Below are 12009 nucleotides of genomic sequence, written 5' to 3' on the forward strand. Positions count from 1 at the left end.
GAATCTCTAACATGCCTGGTTTGATCAAGCCTAGGATTCTGTTTTAATATAGGTTAGTGAAACTAACAATCATTAGTCTCCTCACAAGTCTGCAAGTGTATAGCAGAAAAGCCAAATCTCAAGGGATTGTCCATAGTGTGAAAACGTCAAATGATGCGCAGTTCACAGTAGAGATGTACGCAGCTATTTGGTTCCCGTTTGTTCTTTCTAGATTTTAAACACTACGCATGAGGAACACATTGGACATACAAGGAGATCAAACAATCAATTTATTCTGGATCAGACCTATTTATAGAAGGGTGAAGGGTAACAAAAAAGAAGGTTAAAAGAAGCACTCTCAAAACCAGGAAAGGGACAATTTGCTGATGCACATAAGAATCTGTACAATTCTCGTTCATCATGGCACATGAATTGTGCCATGGTAATCATGGCACCAAGTGTTCATAAATTCTTCCAGTTTCACACCTCACAAAAGGTACTGTGCTTGCATTCTTTGAGCTCTCAGCGCATGTATAGTTGTTTCTTTTATGGAAGTAACCAATAAGAGTGCACCAGGTAACAAGCAACTTATGGCTTCATACTTGAATAGCGAACCCATGTGGTGTCAAGTCCCATATCTAAGAAAGCTTTTTACAAAAAGCCATTAAGATTTGTAGGTGACTGATAAAAAAGAAAAAAAAAAAACGACGTTGACTGTTTTATATGCAAGACACAATACATTTTAAATGAACGATACCTTGATGTGGGCAAGTTGGTTCATCTAGCTGACGGCGTTCTAGCAGCACAAAGTACGAACACGGGAAGGAACACGTACATCAGCACCTGTCTGTCATATGTATTCCTTTCCATCTACGTTCATTATGCTGTTACAGAGCTGTCAACATTTTGAATGTTGGAATGTTCATGAAACCACCAAATGATCCCTATAAGGAGAAGCATCTCCAGTCCCCCTCGCATTATTATTTGGTGTCATTAAACGTGAGACATAAATAGTGATCTCTGCATTTTCTAAAACTCCCATTTATTTTCATGCAGTTCTCCTACATTTTGTTGTATGTGTGCAAAATAAGGCATTGTTTTTGTACATACTTTCTAGCAATGTTCTTGTGTCTAAAGCCTCCACTGCAGTTCAAATATTGTTTGTAAAGAGTACACAGTTGATTTTATGTGCCCAACTATCACACAAATTTCCACTCTCATTTTGTCCAATGGTGTACGGCCCAAAAGCTGTGTAATTGCAATGGTTGAGCGTGAAGTTCTTAAAAATCCAATTTCAATCTTACCAATAGTGTTAAAGAGTACAAAAATAACACATTTCAGAATCTCCTCACATCTGCATTTCCACAACCTCCAGAGACCTGAAGTCCAATTGTCAGGTTTTGCTAAATGCTTATGTTATGGTAATTTCTATGCTGAAGCATTGTCAATGAAGGTCTTTTTTTGCTTTCTAAACAACATTGGCTTTATGCACATCACCGTCCAATATGTTGAACATTACGCTTCTAGGAGGCCTTTTTGACCTAACAAAGGCATTCTATGCTAAAATATGCATTTATGTGATACATTTACTGTGTGTTAGTGATAAAAATGATCTACAAGGGCGAATCAGAATGTCTTTGCCCCTATTCTTTATTAGCCAAAATAAGGTACATATAGGTAATTACAAATATGCATACTATTCTACATACCTTACACTATTTTTCCACATAGTCCCCACACCGGTTCAGACCATTTGTCCCATCGCAGCACTAAATTTGAGAAATGCTGTCATTTGCGAACTCACACCACCACCACTTCACTTCTCAAAGCGAGACACCTTTCCCCTTACGTGGGCTGCATTTCTCTGTGGATTTCAATGGGCATTCATCCCTTGCTCCATAGAAAACGAATCACACTTTGTTGCTCGTACACCATGAATGTGTGAAGCACAACTGCCATCTTCAATTGACAGCAGCGCCGGGCCACAGAGCTACTGGCAAATAAGGCCGGGCCAGGCCAAGAAAGGCCCCCCGCTGGGAATAGATATGTTGACTTTGCATTTACAGCCTGGCTAAAAGAAAAAGGAAATAGGGGCAAAGACTTTCTGATTCACCCTCATGAAAGGTTTTCTACGCATGGAATAAATGCCTGTGTAGATACATGTTGATGTGCTTTATTTTCGACAGGTGTCGCAGAACATGCTTGAGATGAATGCCAATAATTCGAGAGCTTTTGGTGAGGCAAGAAACAATGAGGCTTCGACCATAATTGCTACACTATAATATAAGTCCTAGTAGCATTTGCTGACTAACAGTCTTCTGCAGGCTGAAAGCTGCTTGCATACTAGTAGCACCCAAGAATCTGTTCTCCAATATAGTCTAAAAATTTTCCATTTGTAAGTCTCAGAAGGATAAGATACTCTGCGACTTCCGACATGGCACGCTGCAGTGACTCGGTGGATGTGGTAATCTGCTGGTGAGCATGAGGTGACGCATGCAATTACCAGCCCAGGCAGCTCCATTCCAATGTAAGTAGAATGCAAATGTGCTTGTGTACTTGGGTTAAAGAATCCCAAAATAGTGTGTGAATCAATCCACACTGTTTCACTGTGGCATCTCTCATAGCCCTCGGTTACTTTAGGACACAACCAAATAAATAAATAAATAAATAAATAAATAAATTCTTATGCTCTGCCTCTTCCCACATTTAGGGGACACAACGGCTTCATGTTACTGCCATGTGCATATTGTTTTGTGTTTGCATGTTTCCTGTGCTCTTTTCTGTAATGCCTTGTATCCACTATCACTGTTTAGTTATTCCACAAGGTCTTAGAGTAACACAAGGTCTTTAACAATGAAAGCTGCATGCAATCCGTCTTTTTCGTTTTCATGTGCTGCCCTCTGCTGCACACCACTGAAAACATTTTGGAAGGGTGCCGGGGCTTTCACTGGTTGATTTGTGTACCTGCACGCATGTTGAGTGTGCGTCGGTTGTGCATTTCATGGATAACGATTAATTATTAATGGCTTCTCTGGGGCAGCATGTTGTACCTGGAAGCACCGCAGCGCTCACCGACTACTGGTTGAGAAGGTCTGGGTGCGCTGTTGTGCTAACAGTGCAGCCGAAAAAGGCACGCTGAGTTCCGTCTGCCAACGCAGCTGCCTTAAGAGTTTGTCATCACTGAATTCTGCTCTTGCACCTCACTTTTTGTATTCCTTTTACACATTCTTTCGACATTTCGCATATTCAAGAAGTCTTAACATAAAGCCTTCCGTGTCGGCCTTACCAAAGCAGTGTATTAATTTACATCGACATCTACAGCCATAGATAGTTGTTAGCTTCAAATATTGTGTAAATGGCACACCGCTGATATGAAATAATGTCAAAACATAGCAAAACATACATATCTGCACATATGAGACACATTCCACCCTGAGACGAGTCAATATGAGCAGCCGAGCCACTTAAACAACGGAAACGGTGATCCAGACACATACATTATGGGCTGTTATCACGGATTCTTGGTTTTCTTTAACTTCATCATACTGCCATAAAGTAATATTACAGAAAACTGGGCTCGGCATAAGCGCTCATTTATAGGCTGTGGAGTTCTCTAGTGAAAATGCAGAAACCATCACTGACACCGTTGGTAGCTGAGCAAGGCGGTTGTTTATGCTACTGTACCAAATGTATCGTCTCTTGTTTTCCATTTGATGCAGAGTTAAACAATACATCTCTGACATTAAGAAATGTGTCAGCAGAACAACGCGTACAGACCCACCCATCTAGGTAGCTAAGGCAACCTTCACGAATGGCGACGTACAAATGTTGACACAGCACTCTGTTGCCACTTGCTGCTTATTGCGTACACACTGTGCGAAGGGTTATTGATATCAAATTGCTAAGGCCAGAATAGAACTAAAAAAAAGTTTCCTCAGTCCTAACTGCCTATTTTTAAGTTTTGGTCCACCAGTAGCGGGTGTACAAACTCAACGGCGCCAGGCCAAAAGTTCATCTAAACAGCATCAACATTGGCTCAAACTTCATGGACATGGCTTGTGAGGGCTGAAGCTAATGAATTACAACTTTGAAGGCACATTTCAACTCATTTTGAGCGCGATTAACTATAAGTACAAGTGAAGGCACTGTGACTATCGTGTGTGTTGTTGGTTCAGCGGCGGATCACGTGGGGTTTGGTTGAATGATGGCCGGCCCGCTAATTTTGTTGATGCCGTCGACAACAAAGCCCATCGCACTACAATAACGCATGCTCGTTGGATGCATCGTTGTTGGTCTGGTATGATGCAATGGTCTCCGCAACACACTGTGCTGAATAGTTAGCCAATTGTTCGCATCAGCATCTTGTCGGTCTTGTATCGACTCAGTACTGCTTCACCTTAAATGAGTATGTGAAGTCAGACACGCGCTGCCACCGCTAGCAATAGAGGGTCCACGCTGCAAGAAAACTTTGTCAGCAATGTGATGTTTCTGAAGTATCACCCAAGTGTAACAGAGGGGTTTTTCGATAGATTTGCTAGCCATCAATGAAAGGTAGCAACTATGTGGTTCACGGTGCAGTCTGGACAAAGCCCTGGCCACTTTCTGTTTTAAATTGGAGTTGCAGTCTCGCTATGCACGTTTTCAGCACCGTACCGACATAGCGCCAACAACGCAGTACACAGCATGAGTGTTTGCAACAGTAAACGTCCGTACGGTTTTTTGTTTTGTTTTTTTTATCCAGGGGACTTTCCCCAGAGATCAGCCTAAACGCATATCCCTTCCAAAACATTTTATGATTAATCTGCTAGGGCAGGGCGCACGCGTCATCGCACCGTGAAAAAGGCAGATTATTATGCAAGGCACTCACTCACCTTGCCCCATAGCCCTAGCTGGATGGCTGGTCAACCAGTTATAATAAACATGTACAAGTTCTGCAACTTTTTCATCAGGAAAGCAAACACAAAAAGCAAACACTACATTATTGAAAAAGGTATGAAGGGATACTAACGGCACTGCCTGCCACTTCAACTCAAGGCAGACTCAGGTTTTGACAAATACCCGCCCTCTTGATTTATTTTTTAACAGACCAATCTCGGTTTCTCATGTAGCTACCACCATTTCATTTTTTGTTTGTTTGTTGTTTTTCTTATATCATCACTGTTCACCCCTTCTTCCACATTTGGGTTAGTTAACCAGAAACTTCTGCAAAATGCACATCTGCCCTTCTTATGCTGTTGGCATGCCATGCCGGCGCACTAAAAATGACACCTTCAGAAAGCGTGATGACAGCCACAGTATCAGAGCTACCTTGAAATGGAAGCTCCTTCTAGGTATGCAGACAGTGCTGCTCTGAATAGTATGCACATCTCATTATTGGGCCAGTGATGAGATTTGCAAGTGAGACCCACAGATTTAATCAAAAGGGAATGCCTGTCTTTTCATTTGCCAAGTTATAATTAATTCTTGCTGAGCTAGTTGGTTCAGAGTCTACTGGTAGAGACTAATGAGTGTGAAATAAAGATGATGGCTATGGTAGAAACAAGCAAACAAGAGCATTTGTCCTGTTTACTTCTTTCTATGGCAGTCGACTTCATGCGCATTAATACTTTTTTTTTTCACCTGCTTCTATGTTGAACTTCATAAGCTTACTAACTTTTCTTTCGACACTTCCATTATTTGTCATTCTTTAATTAAGCATTCAACTCAGAATGGTGCAAGGAACTATCTGAACTGCAATAGTTGGCAGTTAAAAGGATGTCCCAGATCCACTTTATTTTTCTCAGTCAATATAAAAGATAAAAAAATACATACACAGCTGCCAAGCCATAATTCAAACTTCTAGGAATTAGACATTTTGTTTATCAGATGTTCAAAATACACATACTAAAGCAAGATATGGTCCAGGACAGAACTAGCCAGTTCTCACATGAATGGGGACATAATCTTGTAGCAATGCCTCTTCCAATGCTACTTGTTTTTACACTTTAGCAGTGGTCAAAGCGACTTATCTGTTCACATAATCAATGGGATCAGCCAGCCATGAATGGTGGATAAGAGTGGCATAGAATTGTGTAGAAGGCATTGCTACAATATCGCAGCCCATAATTATGCCACCTCCTGCACAACACAGAATATTGGGTGCAGATATCAAACCAATGATACTTTGTGAAAAACGAGAGAAGGCAGAGGGAATCACTACAAGGTGCAAGTCTGGGACCATAGTCACAAATGGGTTTGGGACACCATCTTGTAGTGGCACCTGTCAATGCACACAGTGGCTTGAATAACATACATAGGCATGCTTTGTCTGCCCTTTCCTCAGCCATTCTTGGCTGCATTGCTTTTCTGCTTGCAGCCAGAAACAGCTCACATAGCTCCACTCTTTACGAGACCTTTGAAAGTAATGGTGAATTTCACTGGCTGATTTGGTACAGTTCTTCCTAGTTCGGTTGGCGAGAAGGCATTCCTGTACAATTCATTGGGTGTAAAAGCCAATGTTTTACTTACAATTCAAACTAAACCTCTTCTAATACACCACTTGAAACCTGCAATTTTGCACCAAACCAATCCAAGAAATGGCACTGTTATCAACAAAAGAGACAAAAATTGCTCTAAACTGACCAGATAAATTTACTATAAGGCAGAATGTGTCTTAGAAGAGAGAGAGAGAGAGAGCAGGCAATGATATTGCACAGCGAGACTGATTTCATGGACCAGTGCAATGAGTTAGCCATGGGCCCATTGCGAAGCATCCAAATTTGTTTCCATGAACAGCAGAAATACTTTTTATGATTGCTGTGGAGTAGAACCTCAGGTTCAAATTTAGTGCAGCACAGGCTGCTTCTAGCAAGAGGCAGACGTGTGTGAGGTCATTTCAGGCCTCTGCCACACATTGGCTTTTCACTGGCAACGCTGCACTTACGCTTCTGAAAAGTGCTAGCAAGATCACGCACCTCAACTGGAAAATGTACAGGTGTCTTGAGGGAGTGACTATGCCACTACAAAATGTCATGCTGCACTAGTACTTCCTCTGCCAAGCCCAGCCTGTGCCACTAGTTGTAGCATTTTTGCTGCGCAGGTAAACTATCTTGTTAGCGGTACTGGCAAAGGGCCCATAGGTTCCAGCAGGTTCATATTTTTTTTTATTTTATACTCTGTAAGGAAGACCCTGTTACTTCATTTTCCCAAATTTTTGTTTGCCTAACATGAGGCAATGAGTGGTGTATCGCTTAATCTGGGTGACAACATTTAAAAGCTCAAGCCGTTATACAGGCTACTATAATACCGAATGCCAGTGTAGAAAACAAAAACCACTGACTGATGCAACCAAACCTACTGCAACCCAGAAGCAATGTATTTATAAACTGCTATTTCATGTTAACTATCACTCTGTATAGGCTCAATGTGTCTCAGTATTCACCTCTGCTGTTCTCTCAATCAAAATGGCAAGTGTGTGTAGAATAAAAGCATATATACTGCCAGACACATCCTTCAAAAGTTACTGCACTTTGCATAACATTGTGTAAAGAGAAAAAAGTTGCCAAACCTGGAAGAGAGAAAAAGAAAACCTTTCTCCTTATCCAAAGAGAAGCTGCACTTCTCCTTGGAAGTGCAGCTTGCAACTGAGAGGTGCAGTGTTGTAGTCATACACACAAGTACACACTGATGTTGTCAATTCTAGAGTGCACGTATTAGCTGTAAGAAAACTTCTCTCTTGCAACTCTCATACTACATACAGTGACCGGCATTTTTCCCTTCAAATTTTGTAAAGAAAGGCTTTTCCCCTTACCCCTACTTGGTTCTTGCTCAAATTTTCCAGCAGGACCGCCTTTCATGGTCTGGATCCTTCCATATAATACTCTGCACTGTTACTGTGCTGGTTTGTAAAGAAAAAAATTGTGAATTTGCCTTCATCTGCACCCCTCGCAGTGTGCGATGTCCAAAACGCGATGGCTATGGTCCCATTACCTGGGCACTTCTTGCATTCACAATATGACAAAGCATGGCCTTCAAGATTAGTTTCCATTAATCGTTGGGAGTGCATGTGGAAATCAAGAGGGGCTCAAAGGAAAATTCACATTTTTTTTCTTCCCATGACAAATCACCAGGCAAGCAAATGTGTCAAGTGTTACATGGGACCATAAAATCTGATCTTTGCTGCGAAATCTGAGCAAAAAAAAAAAAGCATGCAGTAAACGACAAATAAAAAAAATATTTTTAAAGGAGAAACATGGGTCGCTGTACATTTTCGCAGACGATCGCACTCAGCAAAAGGACGCCAAGTTGTGAGCGCACAGTGGCAAGTGCTTCTACAAAGCATTAGATCGCCATAACAGCAGCGACATCAATCGCTGTATAGCCAAACCGAGTGAAAACCTACCCCATATTCAGGCTTGAAAAACTGGCTCTTTTCCCACCAAGGATACCAGGCAGCCTCCACATATCGTGGGCTGTATGCATCTGGCATTGGACCTGATGTGTCTGCACAGGAAAGTTACCATCAGCATCAGAACATAGACTTGAATACTCCTTGACTACACTTCAAGAAGGTGGCTGCGTATCCTTCAGGCTAGTATATGGTTTGGTGTGTTCACAATAATATGGCTACTTGAGCAACAGCAGTGCATTAGACTGTACTGGACAAATGAGGTATGAGGAGGTGAAATCGCCAGCCACATTTGTATAACAAGTGGCGTGACATTTCGAAAGTGATTTGACCTCTTCTTCAGGGATGACCATACAAATTTGACTGTAGAAGTGTTCACTTCTTTAGGTTTTACCATGTCAGATAGATTTAATCGATTTGTTGACTCAAGGGATTTAACATCGTAAAGCTGAGGGCTCCCAATTAATTATGCCACCAGGGGTTCTAATGTGCACCAAAATCATGATACGTGAACATTTTTGCAGATTGATTCATGTCAAAGATGTTTACTTTTACTCGTTAGCTGCACTGTCACGCATGTGTTGTTTTATTTTCTGCCAGTAACCATTTCCGACCAGATCATCACTGCTACAAAGTGATCATTTGCTGCAAGACGCACCTACTATATCCTGAATTTCTTCCCCATTATTGGCAATTCTGTAACGAAATAGTCTTGCCTAATAATACTGCATGCATGACACAAATAGTGTTGTGCATTCTTAAATGCACACAAGCACCACTGCTTACTTTGGAATGTAAAATAATACATACCCATATAGTGAATAGACTTGACCCACGAGTTTAGATTCGATAACAGAAAACTACGCTCACCACGACTGTTCCAATTTGAGTTCTTGCCTTGCTGGGCACAAGTTCACCAAATGAACCGTTTAAAGTTTATTCACATTCTGTGCCTGACTGTGCCCTGTAACCTGCACATGACAAAATGCAGCTTTTTCCTTACCATTAACTTTCTGATATAACTACAATACCAATGTAGCAATGATGCTTTACTCTGCATTTCCCATAGCTAAAGATTTAAAACAGCAGACAACGGCACCAACCTTTCAGAAAAGCTTGTTACAATCATCAGACAGAGGCTAGAATTGTTTAACCTGTTCAAAGTGGAAAGTGATAGATACACTATATATCCTTCAAATTCAGGTGTTATGAAGTACCTGCTCAAGTGCATGTTCTTGAGTGCTTGTAGTTACAAGATTGGAATTAATAAAAAGGGACAGGATGTAGTTTCTTTCTTGATTGTATAGAAGGGCTGGTGAACTAATGAAACAAAATATATAAATATGTGGCTACATTGTGCACCAATGCCAAAAAAATATGGCAAATCTGCTTGCCTTTCTTTTCTCCCGGTGCAGTTGGCTTGTCATAGGTGATAACTTCTTTTTCCTTTTTCTCCTTGGGCTTTTTCTGGGGGACAACGAAGTCAAAACATGCAAATTATCAACAAGTCCATAGCAAACGCCATATTTTACCTGGAAGTACGAGTGCCTTTGTTAATGGCAAGATTTCTTTTTCCAAACCATTTTGCGACTGCAGGAATATCATTCCAGAAGACACGGGACAGTGTTTATAAGGCAGCCGACTTCATTTCTTAATGTCGACTGGCCCTGTTTTCGTAAGCCACAGGTGGTTTTTGTGCAAGTGTTACTCGAGTCTTTGAGTCATCATCATCATCATCATCATCAGCAGCAGCAGCCTATTTTATGTTCACAGCAAGACGAAGGCCTCTCCCTGTGATCTCCAATCACCCCCTGTCCTGTGCCAACCAATTCCAACTAGCACCCGCAAATTTCCTAATTTCGTCGCACCGCCTAGTCTTCTGCCATCCTCTGCTGCGCTTCCCTTCTCTTGGTACCCATTCTGTCACCCTAATGGTCCAGCGGTTATCTATTCTACGCATTACATGACCTGCTCAGCGCCATTTTCTTCTCTTCATGCCACTTAGAATGTCATCTATGCCCGTTTGTTATACGATCCAAACCGCTCTCTTTCTGTCTCTTAAAGTTATGCCTAGCACTCTTCGTTCCATCACTCTTTGCGCAGTCCTTAACTTCTCAACTTGTTCTCTTTGTCAGTGTAAAGCTTTAAAGTACCACCAGCACATGATACCCCCATCTTCCTCAAAATTATTTTGAGAATACCTACCCCCATAATGCTAAGCTTCTTTCTTTATGAATTCTCAATGATTTATCTGAATGATCACTTGATGCATCTTCAGACCACTACTAAAATAGCGACAGTTGTATCACAGATATAATGAAAACGCAGGTGTAGAAATTTTTTTCTCCTTCTCTAGAGTGGTCTTTTTCGACTAGACTTTTTGATGTTACTCCTATCTATCTAACAGAATTCCTGGCTGTAGTATTAGCACTGCGCAAATTGAACCCTTCTATTTCATCACTAGCTATTATCACCAACTCTCTGTTTATCTCTTACAGTGTGTAGAGACTTCAAAGTTTTGCAAGCATTACATCTATTGGCTCCGTCTCATTTGAGTTTTTGCTGTTTAATTTTGGTACCTGGCATAAAGGTTTGCCTTTGAATGAATGCGCCTCATTCCATCTCAAAGGCAAAGGCTTCCCTGGATGGCCCTGTAGTTTGTTTTTGGCCCGACCACCTATATCACTGCTGCTAGGTTTTGGAGATTAACGGTGCTGGACGAGTATTATAAATTTAGCCTGACCTCACACTCTGACTACCACCACCTACTATTATTCCCCTGGAGTCACAAATTCTGCCCAACAAACAAATTAAAGGTTGCATAACTGAGGCTACGCTGCCGTAGCCCAGCACTAAATTTCTATCTGCACAGGTATGGTTTGGCAGAATCTCCTTTGTGTATATATTGTGGGGAATCGGAAGCAAATGACCACTTTCTGCTTGCTTATCGGTGATACTTCTTCGTAAGATTCCTCGAGGTCCTTATAAGCAAGCATGGCCTCTGCATGAATGTCCTTGTCCTGCTTCCCTTTGAAGCTTCTATGTTGGGGTACAGCCAATGGAATGTTTGCAATGTGCTAAAATACTTTATTCTTGCCTCCCATCGTCTACCTTTAGAAGTTAATTTATAATTATTTTTTTTAATTTTCGATTTATTCCACACAGTAATAAGACCGTTCCGCTACGAATACTGTGCAATGATAAGTCTTTTCCCAGCAAAACAGTCTTCATTTTCTCAACTACTCATTTTGAACAAACCGCCTAATTCTTGGCTGATCCCCGACGGTGGGTAGGTGCCACTTTTGGAAAACGCTCGCACGGAGTTGCGTTATCTTAGTAAAGGCGCCTACGGCCGCGTGTCCGTACGAATTTCAGTGCCGATTCGTGCTTGAGAGCGCGACGTTCCTGAACAATAACGCGGGCGATAGAGCTTCTGGTGTATCATTAAAGCCGTGCCCAGTAGGTTTAACGATCTCGATGACCTATTCTGAACGGCCGGCAAAACGGCTACCTCGAACAGACAGAGACGTTTATTTCCGCGGTGAACGCTGCGTTTGGTGCAAATAACAAAAATGTATAAAGTCAGAATGGATGTCTCAAAAAGTTCGGGCGCCCAATGTGCACTGACACTCAAGGCGGACGGA

General features: G+C 41.6%; 1 protein-coding gene across 1 annotated transcript in view; it reads right to left on the reverse strand.

Annotated features, from left to right (window-relative positions):
- Positions 1-12009, reverse strand: part of ValRS (Valyl-tRNA synthetase) — a 110520-nt gene that overhangs the window by 97816 nt on the left and 695 nt on the right. Inside the window, exons 2-3 of the mRNA XM_050166785.3 lie at positions 9760-9832; positions 8360-8460 (exon numbers count right to left, since the gene is read on the reverse strand). Coding sequence (XP_050022742.1) covers positions 8360-8460; positions 9760-9832 — 174 coding nt within the window. The remainder of the gene's footprint in view (positions 1-8359; positions 8461-9759; positions 9833-12009) is intronic.

Source organism: Dermacentor andersoni, chromosome 1, assembly GCF_023375885.2.
Source record: "Dermacentor andersoni chromosome 1, qqDerAnde1_hic_scaffold, whole genome shotgun sequence".
In the NCBI taxonomy this organism is placed as follows: domain Eukaryota; kingdom Metazoa; phylum Arthropoda; class Arachnida; order Ixodida; family Ixodidae; genus Dermacentor; species Dermacentor andersoni.